A 20,196-nucleotide genomic window follows, 5' to 3' on the forward strand; every position below is an offset into this window, starting at 1 on the left:
AATAACACCCCACGCTGTGTCTCTCACATCTCCAGGGTTCTCCAGTACAAAGCTGCGTGGTAAGATAAGCAGTCATTAATCCTGCTATTCAGGGGCCGATTCTGGTGACAAAACACAGATAAAAGAGGAAATGGACCGGGGCAAAGCATGTTAAGCGGAGCAGTGATTCACAGAGATGTGTGGATGGGTTTAAGCAAGTGTGCAAATCTTATCTATCTGTCCTAATAAAGATACAGGAGCCTGTGCACTGAAGTCACTAAAATAAAGGCTTTAAGTCTATTGCCTTATTCTGCTGCAAAATGATAGATCATTTCTGTCATGTCCGATCTTATTTTCGATCGTTTTTCTGATCGATTTCTCATAGAAGTGAATGGAAAGAGATAAGAAAAGATAACAGAATCGAATCGGAAAATCGAATCGGAAATTGATCAGATGGAAAATCAATGGAAAAAATGCGTTGTGTGCATCCAACATAAAGCATAAACATTTGATCTGGATGTAGTGCAACATAAAACCTGCGCATGCTGACAACCTGGGTAGGCAAAAGGAGTCATATAAACGTAATGGAATCTGGCTGTTGTGGACAAAAGCAATAATCTGTCCCAGTTAATTTAGCATGAATTAGTTAATGCTAAATGACATGCAGTGTTTTTCATAAGCAGTTATGCTAAATCTAGAAAAGGAACTCCACCCTTCTACAATATCCACGTTTTGTTGCTTTGCAGGCAGAAATTAAGACACACAACATAATGTTGTCAGCTGTATATACTCAAGGCAATTTATAATTGCCAAGTGAATGATATAAGAGCAAGAGAATTACCCCAGGGGCACCTGGACACCCAGTTCCTCCTTTCTAAGGGCCGGTTCAGACTACGACGCTCCTTGTCCACCACTCGTCCCGGAGAGCAGGAATCATGGGGCTTCCTTGTTGAATTGTAAAAATTAAATGTGAATCCGACCTAGCAACACAGAGGATTCTCATTGGTCCACCATGAACCAATGAGTATTCCCATGTTGCAGCAGGATTCCCATTGGTTTTTATTTATTATTTTTTTTTGCAATCCAATGAGGTGCCCCATGCTTCTCCTGGTCACTGATCCCCTGCAGTGGACCGAACGGCGGTGGTAGAACTGAAAATCCACTGGACAGGTGAGCGTTTTTCATGTGGTTACCAGGCTAGGGGGAACATACATCATTTGGTCCCATAGCCTTCCACTGTGTCCAAGGTTGTGACAGTGTGACTAACATAGGATGCGATGCGTTCGCCGTCCGATTTTGCATTTTCTTGTGTTCTCGGAATTTTCTTTAATAAATGAATAACACACCCCTCTTAAGACAAGACAAGTGAAAATGTTCTTCTCCTGAGAAAGAGGTCCGTATAGATCCTAGGGGTTAACTGTGCAACAAAGGGTGCATCCCCGATATGTAAAGGTAAATAGTACAACGTATGGAATCCACACTATATACAATAAATCTATTCTTACTATAATCTCCTTAGTAACAAATTCAGTTAAAACTATTTGTACATCCTATTTTATTACTATTTAGTATTTATATATTTGCTTTACAGAGTATGGCCCATATGAAATTAACTTTTACAGAGTTATATTCTATGAGATAATTTTCATCTTCTCTTTAAAAAAAACAAAAACAAAAAAACTTTTCAGCATTTTACAAAGAACCCAAAATTGGTGAAAAGTACCATCAAAATTATTTTGAGTATTTTCTTGCTTGCTGGCAGTTTATGACAAGGTGTGAAAATACGACCTGGGAGAAAATGAAGGAGAAAAAGTAAATTGTATATGTCACTAACTGTCCGTCAGAGGGGCTTACAATCTAGTTCCTACCAAGGTAATTTGTGTCTACATTGTAGTCTATATGACAATATTGGACAATTCATACAGCACGATGCATCACCTTCAATTGCCTGACGCACGTTTCATGCTGGATTCACATACCTCTGTGCATTGTGTGCTCTTCACTTTTTTAGTCAAGAAAGGCATGTGACGTTCCCTCCTATCACTCTCCTTTTTCCACCTCTTAAGAGGAGTGAATTCTTCATGGAGTCATTATGGGGACCAAGGGGAACGAGGAGTGGACAACACACAGTGGTATGTAGATCCAGCATGAACATACCAGTGTGCTTACCTTAGGTAGCTTTTCCTCAGGCTAGGTGTGTTTTAAAGTTACATTCTGAATGTAAAGAGTCACATGTGCAAGAATTTGCACACTGTAACAACCTCATTCTTGGCTATTTAAGCCTGCTCCTGGAGATGGCCAGTTCCGTCCGTTCTGCTTTGTGGTGTTGTTTTAATTATTATACTGACAATTTCTGACCAGCTTAACGTGTGATTCAGGCTCCTATTGCCAACCCAGCTTATACTCTGATTCTGCCTTTTGAATAGCTGCCTGCCTCTGCCTTGGTCTGGATAATGACTTTCTGTCTGTTTGCCACCTCAACAATGTCTGACATGTCTCTGACTTCAGGTTGCCAAGCTCCACTTCCAGTCCTATCTGCCTATACCTCAATACAAATTTATCTTATCTTTTTGTCTATGGTGAGGCAATTTCAGGTCCTGTGACCTGGTAGCTATCTGCAGTAAAGCAGTCAACTGGCCAATAGGGGTAGTGGCCCATGAACCCTTAGAACACATGACCTAGGAGAGCCCACACCAACCACTGGTGCCTGTGTCCACAAGTTCCCTGCTAACTAAAAAACTAACCTGTTTGCTTTCAGTTGCACCACCAAGCATTGAAATGCAATCAAAACAGTTACCACTAATCACAGTTAGAAGTCAGTTAGCTTGGCATCCATGAAAAGGATCACGCAGACATGGAGTCAAATACTATATATATATTTTTTGAGGGGGGGTCATCCTTTATCCATTTCAGTGACTGTAAGCTTTTTATTGCCTTTACTGGCTGTTCAATGTAGCATTGACTGAGTATAGCTTTTATGTATCTTGATTTCATACTGCAAAGCAACAAAGTGTGAATAGAACATTATTTTAAATTACCATAGGTATGTATACAAAAGAAGACAAGTTAATCGAACCATGATGTCTCTCTGGGTATAAAGGCTAGGAGTTGCACAGCAGCCCCAGAGATAGATGCCTACACAGAAACGTACAGGAAAACAAACAGGATGATTAACCACTCTGCCAGTACAACAGCCTCTCAGTACTGGGTTTTGTTTTTTTTTATTAGAGATACACTTTTTTTTCCATCAAATCTCTTATACCTCAACCAATATGCAGTCTTTTGCATCATTGATTTAATGCCAAATTTTAAAAAAATGTATTCTAACTTTGGAAAGTGTGCCAAGAGGTTATAAGCTTTATCCTTCAATGTAACCATTTTAATTCACTTTACAACAGCCTTATTCAGCTAGTATGAGGTTAATAAGGGCCAAGCGGGTGGAAGGATCCATTCTCCCCTGGGGGAACTGCGTGTCATGGAAGGTCAAAAGGTAGAGACCATCCAGAAATGAGATGTTACTACAGGCCGCTGTGCTCATGCCAAGTGACACAGAGCTATTTCAGAGATAATTCTCTAAAGTACCGCCAGGAATGTATGACCCCCACAGAGCCATCGGACGCTACAAGGGAGATCTTAAAGTGAACCGAGCACCTTTTTTTTCACTCAGGACATTTCTATAGCACATGAAAAATGTATGCCGACTATCTGTTTCATTATTAAAATAAACTTTAATTTTACCTTGTATTTTACATTCAAAGTTGTTAAATTGGCCTGTTTGAGCAGGCCTTCCGACCGCCCCCATCCGCAGAGACTTCAGGAACCTCTAATTGTTTTATTGAGCTAATTGCCAAGAGGTAAACAATGCCTTTCATCAGCAAAGGGGGTGAATAATTAGGAGTGTGTCTTCAAAGCCATGGTGTGTGTCAATGTGTCAAGATAGCATCTCTGACTTCTGTAAATAAGGAATGTGAGAAGGGGAGGGGGGAACATGGCAGCTTCTATGTCAGGAGAGATTCTAGTGAAAGAGAATGTGGTCAGTTCCCTTTAAGAGCCTCCGACCAAAGCCAAACCTGGGGAGGTGGGATGGGCCGGCTGTAAACAAGTGTTATATGTATTTCCCCTTATTCCCCAGAGTACGCATCAATGTTATTCTGAAGAGCAAGATAAAAAAATGACCAAACACATCTGCACCATCAGAGTGTGTGTGTGTGTCAGAGTGTGTGTCAGAGTGTGTGTGTGTGTGTGTGTGTGTGTGTGTGTGTGTGTGTGTGTGTGTGTGTGTGTGTGTGTGTGTGTGTGTGTGTGTGTGTGTGTGTGTGTGTGTGTGTGTGTGTGTGTGTGTGTGTGTGTGTGTGTGTGTGTGTGTTTTGCAGCAGTCTGTCACAAATGGGGAGATTTTTCCTCACTAGTAAGTCAAGGGACAGGAAATGTGGTATAATGCTTGTTTATTCTAGGTTTACCCTGCTAGTCAGAAATAATTCCATTTGGTCCTTTCTCTGTTAATCTTGAAAAGATTTCCCCACTTCCTGTCTAAAGACAAGGCCGAAGATAGACCATCAGTGAAGGGAGGCTGGTATGGGGCCCAGAGAATTATAGGACCATGCCAGTGGGGTCCTACCATGAAGCACATGAAGGCATTTATCAGATACTTGGTCAGAGCTGCAAGCTCTGTGGGGGATGCTTGCTGGTATAATCATGTCATAGCAGCACCAGCTTTCCGTTTGTCACAGAGACCTCTTGACGCCCCTCCTTGTGAATGCATCTTATCATTATTCACTTCAGTCTCCACCCCTCCCCATGTGCAGACAGTGCTGACTGTTGGCAAGAGCTTGTAACTCCTGTTCACATTTGTACATAAGTTTATCTTAGTATGGAGGTTTTTTTGGTCTCCTTCAGCCATACTCCTAGGAGTTCTGGTTCACCATAACCTTGCTGGGCAATCTGTAACATTTGTACATGTGATTCTACTATTGTGTAGATATTGACAATGGAGACAATGCTAACCAGATCAGAGAAAACTGTAACTGATCTCCTTGCTATCTGTTTCCAGTTCTGAACAGAGCTGATAACCAGGGTTATGCTACAAGGAATTTCCAGGACAGGGAGACAGTGAGGAATACTGCTTGTGTGTGAGGTATGCATGTAGTATGTCTTTGTATTTAGTGTTTTCTATACATTATGTACAGATGGCTATGTTGGTTTTGGATCTGAGAGCTCATGCATACTTATGTACATGTGAATGCATTGTTTCTTAGGTGTTTTGTCATTGTCCCAGCTCCTCAGCCCAGAAACAAAACAAAAAAATGCATGTCATCTGTAAAAATGCATCCTGTCATGTGGTAATGCAGAGGATAGAAATGCATGTTTATATGAAAGCTTCATAGGTCCATGCACATCACAGAGCATGTGAAGTACACTAACGTCACCATAAGGCTTGGGACACACTAGAGATTGCGAAACGCAATCGTTAGCGCTTTGTGAAGCACTCTGTAGGCGATTGCAGCTGCATTTTCCAGTGATTACGCTAACTCATATACTATGTACAGTATATGTATACAATATGCTGCATGTCCTGCGATTATGATTTCCAAAATCGCAATCGCTCTAGTGGGTTTAACACCATAGCTTGGCATTAGCAAAGCTGTTTTACAAGTACAAGCATATTAAACGCATATTTGATGCATGTTACAAAGAAAGTAAAGTAGCTAATTCACTTTAGTCAAAGGAGAACGTGAATGTAAATGGCAGAAATGTGAATAAGCCCTTGAATCAGAACTCTAACCATGTGAAATTTCACCTGTAGTGAGAAAACCCCATGCTCACCTCGAGGACGGCTCCTGATATTCTGTAATTGTCTTCATAGGCCTCTTCTCTTCCCCAATGCTGTGTTGGCTGTGGTGAAGATGCTCCTACACATATTTTCAAAGATGACCACCCTTTCCCACAGTTCCAATGACTGAAAGCAGCAACGGTGGCCATTAAAAATGCATTGGAGGGACCAGTAATTCACCCCCAACATGAACGGGGGAGGCAGAAGGAGGGAGCTTGGGTGAAGTCCTGCATATTATGGAAGCGGAGAGCCAAGCACTACAAGGAACATTCCTGAGTCGTCACATTATGATAAGTTACACCTATGAGTGGATTTTAGATTTTGTCAGGACATTTACTCTAAATTTTCCTTTAGAGGGAATTCTTAAGCTCAGATCTCTACAATCCTGGGATTAATGGTAAACATTATTTCAGCTCCATTAGCTTTTTTATATATATAAGAATTACTGGATTAGTGCAAGTGTTAACATGGGTGTAAGAGTTCCTGCTTGGTGCAGATACTCATGCAACAAGATGTTTATTCCAGGGCACTGGTTACCAGGGGCTCCCCCAACCCCCCCCAACCCCCCAACCCACCCCCACCCCCCAAATATAGGTTGGACAGGTTTTGTGGACCGATTTGTAGGTCAGACACAGTATCTTGAATTTGATTCTGGACTGGATAGGAAGCCAGTGGAGGGATTCTAGGAGGGGATCTGCCGTGGTGGAGCGATGGGAGCAGTGGATAATTCTGGCTGCCGCATTCATGATGAACTGCAGTGGGGCAATGCAATGTATTTGCATGATTGATTTCTTGCCCTGCTTTTCAGATACTAGCATGTATCTCCTGCTGTTTGCAGTTGAATCTTCTGACTATCCATTCTCAAATAGTCAGTGTGAGCTTAACAGCTTATGAGATGTGTACCGGAGGACAAGCAGTGCAGAGGAACTATTTACAATATGGGAGGAGAATAATCACTTTAGAATCAATAGAAACATTTAAGAAGCACATTTTTCAGGGAGCCATCACATATACTCCAGCTAGTTTACAATCAGTATAGGCACACGCTAATGGTTTACACTGTACATTGTGGAGGTGACATGCAAGAAGTATAAAATGAAGCAAGTAGACCAAGGTTTAATTAAAAAATAAATAAAAAAAAAAGTACCCCAAAACTTGGAAGCCTTATACAGCAGGAGAGATTGGTAGCGCTTTCAGACAAAGGCTGTACCAGAATAAGCCATTTGCAGAGATGTGCAGAGCTCCACAATATGGACAAATTTACACAGCATGCATTCAAAACAGGTACAGCAAAGAAGGGCATTAGCTTCAGTATAAATAATATGTGCACAAATTATTTCCTACTAGAATTCCCCATGGTGTTGACAGGCCCTCGAGGGAGGGGGACCCCGTCTGCCAATCTCTCCTGCTGTACAAAATTAACATAAGTATACTATTGGGCTAGCTGCATTCATGTGCTTCAACCTGCATTCAAATTTTTAGATTAGGAATTAGTGCATAATTTGCATCTGATTTGCATTCAAGGCATGTATTTAGCCCCTGTGGGGCTCTGCATGCCTCTGTTGGCTTCAGTTTACAGCCTGGAGCGCTGTCACTTGTTTAATGTCTACTTGAAAGCCTTAGTTCTGCCTCACATTTTTTTCTATTATATATCATAGTAAATTTGCTAGAATTAACATCGCACAAAGTTTTGATTACCATATTTTTCAAACTATAAGATGCTCCTAAACATAAAACTCACTTAGGTTTAGAGCAGCATTTTTCAACCACTGTAGTGTGCCGCGGAACGTTGCCTGGTGTGCCGTCCTCTTCTCCCCCTCCCGCCCGTCCCCGCCGCTGTTATTACCTTAGCAGCGGCCGCTCTCCCCTCTCCAGCGCATGTATATTCTAGCAGCATATCTCCCGGCTGCTCTGTATGTGATGTGCAGGAGGCAGGGCTCGGTTACCATAGTAACGGCAATACATATCGCCGTTACAGGAAGCCGCTGCCCTGCTTCCTTCTGCATCACACAGAGCAGCCGGAGATACGCTGCTTGAATATACACGCGCCGTAGAGGGGAGAGCGGCAGCTGTTAAGGTAATAACAGCGGCGGCCGCGTGGACGGGCGGGAGGTCACTAAACTGGCTACACTGGGGCACTATTCTGGGGCACTATACTAGCTATACTGGGGCACTATTCTGGCTATACTGGCTATCCTGGGGCACTATACTAGCTATACTGGGGCACTATTCTGGCTATGCTGGGGCACTATACTGGGGCACTATACTAGCTATACTGGGGCACTATTCTGGCTATACTGGGGCACTATTCTGGCTATACTGGGGCACTATACTGGGGCACTATACTAGCTATACTGAGGCAACTAAACTCCCTACACTGGGGCAACTATGCTAGCTATGCAGCCGCACCCTAGCCCCCCCCCCCCCATAGCCTGCTGCGCACGGCACTGTCCACTAGGTCGCGCAAACAACCGGGGGCCGCATCCCCCCCCCCCCCCGCGCCGTTCACCGGAGAAAAATTTGGTCAGACAGTGTTCCCCGGGCCGGAAAAGGTTGGGAACCACTGGTTTAGAGGACAAAAACCAGGGGGAAAAATGTATATATGAAACCTGGTGCATCCATGTGAAGGGGTATCTTGTGGATTATGCTCCCAATGTACCTCATGCCCCCTTGTACCTCTTGTGTCTGTTTTCTCCTCTGTTCCCCTTGTGTCCTCCTCTATGCCTATTTGTGTCCCCCTGTATAGGCACCGTACAGGGAGTCCCCGACACTTCGGCAGGTTGGAGGTTCGTATTGGCAAGCGTTCACAAGTCAGGAACTCCCTGCATTTGAACTATAAGATGCAGTGACTTTTTTCCCTGCTTTTGGGGGAGAAAAAGTGTCTTATAGTCCATAAATACAGTAATTAATTGCCATTATCACCTGCATGAGCTAACATAGTTCCCAAATATCCTTGTTTTGAAACAAAAGAACACTGCCCCAACTTCTTCATTATGTGCACATCTTAAATTTGATGTACAGACCTGTGTAACTATCTGTATTTCTCAACTAAATATTGTGTTTATGTGACTATTTCTGCTCTTTACTAAATGTAGTGAGAATAGGAAGGACTGGTGTTTTGGAATATGTAAGTCTTGTCTTTTTTTCCATAAATTCTTTGTGGTATGTGTGATTATAGGTGTGGTGGGAGTCTGACTGAAAATGTGGCAGAGGCATATTTTAATGGCATCCCTTTTATTTCCTTGGGGTGTATACGTAGTCAGGGAGGGTACACTAGCCAGTCTTTTCCTGTGTGTACACAGCTGATGCTGCCCACCTCCTCCCTATGTTGGGCTGAAAGAACAACTTTTGCAGCCAGCACTGCAGCTATAGCTCAAGAAAGTGTAATCTCCCTTTTCCTGCATAATGGGCAAAAAGCAATGAAACCTTCCCAGATAAACTAACTCTCAAACCAGAGTCTACACCAGTGCTTGGGTATTCATTCGGGCTCAAATTGGTTTGAGGAACATCAAATCAGAGTTTAACCGGTTTCCATGGCCAGCTCAGTCCCCTGACCTCAACCCTACTGAACATTTGTGGGACAAAGTCCACTTCAAAGCTTGTAAATACCACCATCCAATCTCACCCAACTTAGAGCTGCCATTATGTCAGCATGAGCATACATTCTTCAGCAATGGTATCAGCATCTTGTTGAGTCCATGCCAAGAAGAATATAGGCTGTGATCAGAGCTAAAGGTGGACCAACTCGTTATTAGAGGTGTACAACCCCTCCAACAGAGGGCAAAAACATATTCATAGAGTGGTTTGAAGTTGGAATGTCCCCAACACAGATAATTCCTACACTTCCCTTTTCTAGTGATACCCTGAGATCACAGGAGAGACCTGCATGTAACACAAACAGGAAGTGAATTTCATTCTCTCTAAAAGGGACACAGACAATGAGTAAACACCTGTGTGGGTTACAAATTAGCTATGAAGAAAGTGCAACCATAGGTGTAATGACATGTTATGCAATTTGCAGTTATCCAACCCCTTTTGTGAATAAGCCCCTTGTTGGCTAAGAACGGGTTACAGAGCGCTCTGGGAAGAGATCACCCAGCTCCCCAGCAACAATGCATGAATAAGCGGCAGTTATTCTGGAGAGGGGAATGAGCTGCAGGTTCCCAGAGAAAAGCTCCACTTTCACAGGTGCTCCAGCTCTTCACATTCCACTAATTACATGCTCTGTAAGTTCTTCAGCATCAACAAGAAGGGGGGGGGGGGTTATGAGAACCCCCCAGAAAGGCAGGATTAAATCCTGATTAACCCCTTCACCTTTGCCTTTCAGCTCCTCCAGCACGGCAGGAGTTGCGTTATTGGGGACAAAGCGATACTTTCATGATGTAATTGTTCGGGGAAGGGTGCGAAAAGACATTCCAATTTTTTTTTAGATTAAATTTTTTTTTCACTTTAAAGGGGAACTGAAGAGAGAGGTATATGGAGGCTGTCATGTTTATTTCCTTTTAGACAATACCAGTTGCCTGGCAGCCCTGCTGATCCTCTGCCTCTAATACTATTAGCCATAGCCCCTGAACAAGCATGCAGCAGATCAGGTGTTTCAGTGGTTCAGACTTATAAGTCTGATCTGACAAGACTAGCTGCATGCTTGTTTCTGGTTTTAATCAGATACTACTGCCGAGAAATAGACCAGCAGGGCTGCCAGGCAACTGGTATTGATTAAAAGGAAATAAACATGACAGCCTCCATATACCTCTCTCTTCAGTTCCCCTTTAAGTATTTTCCCACTGGTTGGGATCATCAGTTTTATTGGAGAATGTGACAAGAATGAGAATAGGTCAGTTAGGGAGCTGAAGGCACAACAGAGATGGATAAGCACTGCAAGCTTTACTTAAGATTACTAGCTTATACAGAAGTGCTATCATTGCCTTTCTCCATAGATATGTTTTATTGTACAGGAATTGTGTAGCTGCTCTCTTTTCGCTCATATTCTATAGCAGTAACATTACATGTCTGAAGACGCACTATACTTTAGTAGAACTCCTCTCTAGAAACAATATGTTCTACAGGAGTGACATCACTACTATCCAGATACTCCATGTTCTGACATGACATCACTACTCTCTAGACTAGACGTTATATTCTACAATCGTAAATTCACCACTCTCTAAATACATTATATTTATAGGAGTGAAATAACTGCTGCCTGGACATTGGCTTGATATAAGGAGGAACTGAACTGAAAATATCGGAATCTATAAAATTGCTGTTTTTTTGTTTGTTTGTTTTACCACAATATTTCTTTATAACTTAGTCAGTTAGTTGCAAAATTCTTCCTCCCCGATTTACAATCTGAAATTTATCACAGGTGGCTACATCATTAATGCGGTCAGGTGCCTCTCTGTGGACTAGGATAATAAATAGGGTTCAGAGGCGCCCACCTTATTTATAGATCTATATAAGATGAGAGGTAATCTTACTTCTCCATATGAAAAGACAACCACATTATTGGAAAGGATTTTATTTGAGCACCAAGGTAAGGCAACTTCCCCCACACAAAGGTATGGCCAACTTACATGTGTGCTCAAATAAAAACCTTTCCAATAATTTGGTTGTCTGTTCATCTGGAGAGGTAAGATTACCTTCTCCTATCTTGTATAGATATTTAAATATACTGTACAATTTGGGTGCCTCTGAACCCTGTTTATTATCACAGTCACACCTCCTCAGGAGGTTAAACCTTTAAAGTAGCCATACACTGGTCGATTTGCCATTAGATCGACCAACTGACAGATCCCTATCTGATCGAATCTGATCAGAGAGGGATCGTATGGCTGCCTTTACTGCAAACAGATTGTGAATCGATTTCAGCCTGAAACCGATCACAATCTGTTTGTTGAGCTGCTCCTACCGACTGCCCCCCCCCCGTATACATTACCTGAAGCTGGCTCCGGGTCCTCTTCTTCGCGCTGCACCGTACCGTATCCCAGCATACACTGTGTCACTCCGGGACCAGGAAGTTCAAATAGAGCACCCTCTATTTGAACTTCCTGGTCACTGGCGTGACACAGGAAGTTCATGTACGCTGGGATGGAAGCAGGAACAGAGCTGTGCAGCGCGGAGAAGATGCCCGGGAGCCAGCATCAGGTAACGTATACCTGTATCGGATCGGCCGCCGCTAGTGACACGCTCCCTACCTGCGGGCGATCGACGGTAATTTCCCGCACGGTGCGATCGACGGACCGATCCGATTTCAGGAGGAAATCAGATCGGCGGGTGCGTTTAGCACGAACCATTGGCAGCAGACTCGATCTCAGTGATCGAATCTGCTGTGGAAACGGCGGCAAATCGGGCCAGTGTATGGCCAGCTTTAGTCTTACTGTCTACTAATCCTAAAGATCCAAAGGAGAACCCAGTTCCAGTTAAGTCCTGAAGAGCCGAGCTGGGACAGTTATTTCCCTGCAGGCTTATGCGTCGGTTGCAAGGATTGCAATCCACCTTTGTGAGTATAAATTGTTCACAATATACACTATCATAACCTAAAAAGATGATACTGCACAATTACCTCCTCTCTCACCCTTAGGTGACAGACTCATCGCTCTTTCCTATATCTGTGGACTATTTGTTTACTATACATTTCAAAGCCAAAATAAATATCTCCTAGAATAGGGCTTTTCAACTTTTCACTAATTGTACCACTTTTATCTCCTGAAAATTTTCAAGGACCACTAGTGTGCCAGTGCAACAGATTGAACCAAATCGGGCTCATCTGTTACCATCAGAGTGTAGAGCCGGTACTGCTCATGCTCGCACGTTAACAAGGAGCTTTTTAGGGGGTCCCAGCACTGGATGGATTCCTTCTACTGAGGAAGAAGGGGGAAGCCTCTTTAGGATCCAGAGCTTCAATATAGGTAGCCTCTCACCACCACCAGAGAGCTGAGCAGAGACTTGCCACAAAAATCAGCTCCCCCTCGTTTGTTCCCTGCTGTGCCACCCTGTGGAATAGTTCAGATCAGCGGTAACCAGGCCGCAGTGAAGAGACAGCTTGACAAACGGTGCAGTGACAGCGCATACACGTCAAATACAGGAAGTGGCCAGTGATGTCTGGTCTCTTCGCAGCTGATCTAAAGTCTGAAGTATGCCACAGGGCAGTACGGCAAGGAGTGAGTGAAGGGGGAGTCGAACTTTGTGGAGGCAGAACGGGACCAGGACAAGCTGCAGGCAAGCAATCAAGTGGTAGGCAAACCTGGAGCGTACCACCTGGCAAACCACAAAGTACTGCTGGTACTCCACAATGTACAGTGTAAACCATTAGCGTGTGCCTATACTGATTGTAAACTGCCCCCCACCCCACGGCTCCCCGCAAGTTTTTCTCAGAATTCAGAATCTGAACGGCGGAGCTCTGCAGAGCTCATGTCTAGCTATGGCATCACTGGGAGGGCGGGGCTACATACCAATGTTGATATAGGAAGTGCTTCTGATGCTCAAACCAGGATAATTCAAATAAAGTGGGTCTCCTAAATAATTTACTACATTCTTATATATGTCACTACAGTGCATCTTAAAAGGAATGTATAAAAATGATTTACATACAAATATTGAGTACGCCAAACAAATATACGTTTGTCAAGGTGTAATTGAGATGACACTACTAACAACAGGGATTGCTCAGTAAACACCAGCTATAATAAAGGCATTCATGCTCAGAAATTCTGAGAAACACTGCTCTACAGAGTGAAATCCGAGCTCTGCAGATACAAAATATTCTACAGTATTGATAACATTGCTCTCTAGAGGGTCATTTTCTACAGGACGGACACACCTGTTTTCCAAATAGGATATATGTCACAGGAGACGCATCATCGTTTTCCAGTTAGATTTTACAGGAGTGACATCACTGCTCTCCACAAAACTTATATAGACTTTAATAAAACAGGGTTGCTTAGAGTTGTTGGATGTTATAAGCTAATCTAAGAAAGCTACAACAAAACAACAGAAAATTAGATTTTAGGTGGGTGCAGTCTGCAAAGATGCTCCAGAAATATTACAGGAGTGATATCACTGCACTCCAGAAATAAGTTCTATTTTACAAGCATGACGTCATTACTTTCCAGGTACATTTAACTGAGGCATCACTGCTTTCCATACTTGCCTTACAGCTGAAAAATAACCCCAGATATAGGTTATGTCACACTACCTTTTACAACTAGTATCTCTCTGACGTACATCTCGGGCTAGTTGCACTCCTTGAGGTCTCTGCCTTGATCCTGAGCACCTTTTCACTTTACCAATCATAGCTTATTGTAGATACTTTGAATAAAAAGAACAGGATTTTTGACCCCAAAAATGACTTTGCCTAAAAAAATCTCAGTTTATATTTTGATTGTTGATGCCGGACACCTGCTACAAGCAGAGTGGGCATATGGAAGGCTGCCTTTCCTCTTTCCAGCTGTCAGGAATCCCAATCTTTGTTTTTTACCAGTCTTCTGCTGCCTGTCATCAACATCATTCAACTTTGTAGTGGATTATGATCCGCAATGAGGCTTGACCCACAACGAGGCTGAATGATGGCGACATGATACCAAGTGAGGGTACAGCATGTTCTCTCTGTGTTTCTGTGGGCTTCCTCTGGACACTCCAGATTATTCCCATATTAAAAGAATACAGTTAACATGACCAATCAAGGTTGTATCATTAGTGGACACCTTGAGGACGCTGCAGAAGGTGTGAACTATATAAATACACACTAAATAATAATACAGCAGTGAGTAGCAGAGAATAAAAATGGTAGACCGGATGGCTAGAACAAGGGAAGTTAGCCATAGTGATCTCAAACTGGCACATTCGCACTACTCTCCACAATACCGTTTACTCTTTCAAATTATACTTTATATGTATACACTCAGCCTGCAATGGCTATAAAATAAAGGGCAGAATCAGGCTGAACAATAAGGCAAACTGAAGGATGAAGCATCTCTCAAAGGGCTAATGAGAGTAGTTTAATGACAATAGAATTTGATCCCAGTGGCTGGACCATGGGCAACACTGGATAGTTGATATAGAATATTGAGCTCATCTCAGACATGCATGGATCGTTATGAAATACTGCAGTCTTAAAATAGGGTGCATCTCGCTCATGGTGGAAGCAGCCTTTAAGAAGGCAAGCGTGGGCCGATCATGGTCCTTGTGAGCAGACAGGCTATATTCGTACAAGCTTTGTTGCGGTTCTGACTTTGGTTTCCTTCAATATGCACAAAATAACATTAAAGGCAACAGTTGAAGTTACACAAGCACAACACAACAAAAAATACAACACAATAACTGTGCCATGCAAACAGGACAGGCTGCAACATGCAAAAGGTCTTATGACAAGACCTCAGTTACTGAATCAAAAGTACGTTCTCACCGTTCTGAACAAAATGGCTGACCTAATCATCTCATTGGCTATGCCCAAATACCCTCCTCATCATCCTGTTAGTTGACAGATGATGAGGACAGAGGAGCCGTCAAAGAGCAGCATGAGGGACAAAACAGATATCTGGTTAGTGACGAAGAAACACAGAAAAATGACATTATCAGCATTCAGAAAAGCTTAAATTGCATGATGAACTCATTTGTTAGAGGATCAAGTGCAGAAAGGCCAGTATGGATAGCCAGACAACAGGTCACAATGAATGACTTTCTGGAGTTACTTTACCAAGACCAAGGTGAAGAAAATTGGAACTAAATTCTCTACCTGGATAACCCAGCTGAAAGCTGATTGGCTGCTTTGTGCAATAGATAATTTGTAACTCAGTGCCTTTGTGCCTTATGCCTGGCACAGTAACTTGAATATTAATAGGGTGAATTTTGAAATGACCAATTATACTATGCAGCAGAAAGTTTAAAATTAAGGAAACAGTTAATATGGTGTCCTGACTGCCTCGCCTGATGCTCATTAAGATTATTTCAGAGTTAGTAGACTCAATCCTACACGGTCTGGGATCTGGGTAGTCAGCTTCTGCAGGTCTCTCCTGCCTTTCCCATTTTCTTATATGGAATGGAATATATGTAAAACAATGTGCAAAGTGTTGCAACCTGCAGTCATCAGAAGAGATCTATTATCTACTTCGGACAGGCATGCCCAAAGTCTGGTCCGAGGGTCAAATGCGGCCCACCGAGCCTTTTCTGGTGGTGAAGCTCTCTACAGTTGTTAATTCCATGTGGTCCATAGGCCGTAGCTGTGGTGCCGCATGCAGGGGCCACCTTGTATTGCCACTCTGCCTCTGCTTTCCTGTAGGTTATCTGCCACCACTGTAGCAATAACAGCCACTGATTAGCAACTGCCAATTTACCAGTAGTACCATGCCTGCATGCTTGAAGGTAATGCTGACTGCACATGGTACAGCAAAGTCCTAGTTATCCAGAACTCAGGCAACAGGAAGTCTCAACTAACTGGCATGCCTGAGGGGATAATGGGGACTGTTTATTGGGGGAGGATTGCCAGCCTTAAAATGCTCATTGATCCTCCAGCAACATCCTGTAGCTCCTAGCGGCTTTCTGGTGTCCGTGCACAACCTCCGGCGTGTCATGTGACCTGACGCGGGTCAGGGGACACTCTGGGAGACGTACATGGAGGATGGAAGGCGGAGAGGTTTGTGTTTTTTAGGCCGGTTGCTCAAGCAACCGGCAAGCACGTGTATCGGGCATCAGGTGATCCCTGCTGGTGCCAGATACTGGGGACTCTGCTGTATATGGATTATTTCCCGTGGAAATGTTTTATTTGACAAAATGTCACAGGCATAGTACACCTAATGGCAATCAGCAAATATTGTGTTCAATTTCGCTAGTTCAGCCCCCTAACATTCTCAAGAACGGCGATATGACCCTTGGCCTAAAAAGTTTCGGCACCCCTGACTTTGTAAATATTAAATCAGTCCAAATATTTTACCTGATCCTTAATGTAATAAAAATCCACTATTGATTTTGCTCACTTGAAGAGAATGAGGACACCTGGGCTGCCTACTGTTAACCACTTCTACAAATCAAAAAGTAACTTTTGCGTGCTAGTTGCGACGTCTCTGCCAGTTCTCCCATGCTTTTCTCTGCTGCCATAAAACCCTTCAGTGCTGTCCATTTCTATGTGAAAGCTAGATGGACTCATCTGTGATCTGGACTGAGATCTAACTGCTTTCTGCACATGACTTCCTGTTCCTGTCTGTGTATAGAAAGCTGGTAAGGCACTTACAGGAAAAGGAGGAACAGTATACAGCAATTATTAAACCCAAACTAAATGAATGCAGAGCTATTAAAGCTGTTGTGTACACTGCAATCAGTATAGAGTTGGCTGTGAAGAAATATTTGTAAACTACAGGTGGCCATGGAGTTCACATAACCACAGGGATAAGGCTGGAACTGATTTAATGCATGTATAAGTATATAGAATTCTTGTCTTTTAAATTACTAAAACAAACCACACATCTCAATGGTTGTTTTGGATTACAAAGCTCTGCACCAAATCTTCTTTCCTTTCCACTGCTCTTCTAAGTAGCCCTTTACCATTTTTGTAAGCAGATAAAATTAGCATACAGGGTTCATTTTAAGCAAACAGATTTAGAGCCTGGATATGGCTAAAGGCAAGGTGACTTGAATTTGAATGACAACAAGACCAACAAACTGATATTCTGTTGGTCCAATTTAATAATCTGTAGTAGGTTTATTCCATGTGTCTAAATGGCACAATAATCCATTGGTCCTTCTGCAGAATAGCTCACAAACTGCTGCAATGTGGCCAATAAAGAACAATTCAACAATGGGCATTTGTAAAAATGTGAAACTCATTTCTCAAACTGCTTACATAGTAAAGTTTTACCTATCCGGGGTTGCTGTTTCTCCTGTTACAGACTTATAATGGGACAAAGAACTGTAAATTCCAATCATCAGCTCAGTTGCAGGCCACAAGTCTGCAATAAAACTGTCTAATGAACTACCTGAGTTTGCTTAGGTAAAAAGAGGATAGCTTTATTGTAGTAAAAAAAAATAAAATAGATGGCAAAGCCTTTGGCCTACATTTCGGTTTACAAGCATCTGTATTCAGCAATGAGCTGAGACAGCAGAAACAGCAGGCTTTCCAGCTTATATTCCCCCCAAAATAGCCAAGGCAAGTAATTAGGACAGGTAAGATGCCATCATCAGAGGAAGTTAAGAGCGAAGATTTAGATTATAGCAAATACTTATTAATGGCCGCTTCTCTTTATATTGAAAAACAAAAACAAAACAAAACAAAAGACAGAACTGTAAAGAGCTGTCTTTTTCCAAAGATGGCCATCATGCCCTCAGCAGCACCTTCTGTCCCACACTTAACATACCCTTCCTCTTAATATCAGCAAGTCCTTCTACTCAATCCCAACAAGTCTCTTTCACTTAAGGTCTGCAGACCCTTCCATTCAAATCCAGAAGTCCTTCTGACTAAAACATTCCCATAAATACTCAGCCAACAACAGTAAACCTTCTGATAGTCAGAAAAAAATCCCACCTGATCTGGGGAGGGCTTGTGGTTGGTTTGGTTGGACTGGGCAGAAGACTTCAGATGGTCGGCTTCGTAGTTATCTGCCATGAGTTTCATCCTATTCTGCGTCTGTTAGAAAAGGACACACAAAATTTTACATTAGACAGCAAATATCACATTTATAGATTATGCCATGTGAAGAACACAGCTAAATAAAATATCAGCCTACTTACTGACCACACAGGGCCAGTCCTTAATCACTTCTGATGTCAAGTTATTTACACTGTTACATGAACCAGTCGCAAGGAGGAAAGTACAGAAGCTTATCGTAACCGCATATACTATATTCACTTGCATAAGTAATGTATAGTAAATATTTCTTAATTTTATTTAAACATTTGGCGCAAAACTATTTTTTTGTTTGTTTTCCTTAATGAACAAGATATTCATTCCCCAAAATGAAAATATGATTCTTGTTTAGAGCACAACCTGCTGGTGTAACTCCTAGGCTTTGTAAGTATAATTAAAAGCCTCAATTAGTTGATTTAGTATTTTTAAAAAAAGAGAGAAAAGGGATAGTTTTTTTTAGTCACCAAGTGTAGAGCCTATTATTTTGTAATACTGTGGGTCCCTCAATGCAGGAGGTTGAGCTCAAGGACTGAATGATCATGTTTTAAAGCACAAAGAAATTATTTGCATCTCATTGGTCATCATTGATGATGATGATGAGGGCAGGAGAGATATGACTGGAAGGCCAATACCAGTACAAAGAGTTTCAGAATCAAGTACAGGGGCCAATTGACCATTATGTGTCTATGAAGACGTACTTAAAGGCGCCCATTAATGATACAATCTTAACAGTACAATTTTACCAAATATATATAGCAAAAAGGTAAATTGAGTAAATACACAATGAACAAATATTCAAGTTAACAACCTAGAACACAGAAGTGGTAAGATTGTATCATTGATGGACACCTTAAAAGGCCAGGCACTCCCACTAAAAGCCTGACCTCCACTTTCAGCTGAATGTGGCATCTTCCTCTACAGATTTCCAGATATTTTGAAATATAATTATTAAGCATAAAAAATAAATAACTAAACATAAAAGAAACGGCTTAAAAATATTTGCCTTGAGTTGTTCAATTTACAGGTCACAGCAACGTCTTGGATGCAAGTGCCAACGCTGCTGACATGGCAGCCAAAGGGTCGTCCAGCCACAACAAGTCCTGGAGTTTACAGCTGAAAACATACGTGGGACATCAGACAGGAGATGAGCGCAGATGTGGCGGACGATCATCCCCAGCTGAGCACGGGGCTGCTGACGCTGCGCTGTCACCCTCCAGGGAGCCAAGAGTAAATATTACTTAATGTCCAAACTATTTCAGCTTGTGCTCTTTGCATTAACTCAGGGTCAACTGTTTGTTTGCAAGGCTAGCCATCCAAATCAAAACTGCTTGTTATGTTCCTGATCAGGATGGGCCACTCCCAGGGTACAGTGTGCCAAGGACACAGCAGTCCAGGTGGCAGAGGGGCCGCAATTGAACTTCAAGTACTATTTCACATTCTTAAAACATAAGGTATTCACAAATTTTACCTCCACACGAGTTAGAAATAACACACATAATACATCATTTCAGTATAGCAAATGCAACATGCAGATTATAAGTTTATGCAAATATAAACCTGGAATACAGCAAGAACATAAGTTTATGCCACACTAACAACTTCTTCATTTTACAGGACCATATAAACCAACTTGCAGACAGAGGTTTCAGCCTGCTTTAGCTTTTGTCAGCGCAAATATGGATTGGATATGCCCAGGGATAAAACTTGTGATTGGGGTACTATAGGACTTTACAAAGAAACCATATTCTGCCTTTTTAGGCAAAACTTCCTCTTT

The 20,196-nt window shown here is 42.4% G+C and overlaps 1 protein-coding gene across 12 annotated transcripts in view; it reads right to left on the bottom strand.

Annotated features, from left to right (window-relative positions):
* ERC1 (ELKS/RAB6-interacting/CAST family member 1) overlaps window positions 1–20,196 on the bottom strand; it is a 393,540-nt gene that overhangs the window by 37,066 nt on the left and 336,278 nt on the right. For 6 of the 12 annotated variants that reach the window (XM_068277245.1, XM_068277243.1, XM_068277242.1 and 3 more), the window contains one exon: window positions 18,321–18,422. In XM_068277245.1, coding sequence (XP_068133346.1) covers window positions 18,321–18,422 — 102 coding nt within the window. Of the gene's footprint in view, window positions 1–1,683; window positions 1,768–15,212; window positions 15,278–18,320; window positions 18,423–20,196 lie in introns of those variants that run through there. The other 6 variants (XM_068277253.1, XM_068277251.1, XM_068277252.1 and 3 more) reach the window with 2 other exon arrangements.

This window comes from Hyperolius riggenbachi, chromosome 3 (genome assembly GCF_040937935.1).
Source record: "Hyperolius riggenbachi isolate aHypRig1 chromosome 3, aHypRig1.pri, whole genome shotgun sequence".
Classification (NCBI taxonomy): Eukaryota; Metazoa; Chordata; class Amphibia; order Anura; family Hyperoliidae; genus Hyperolius; species Hyperolius riggenbachi.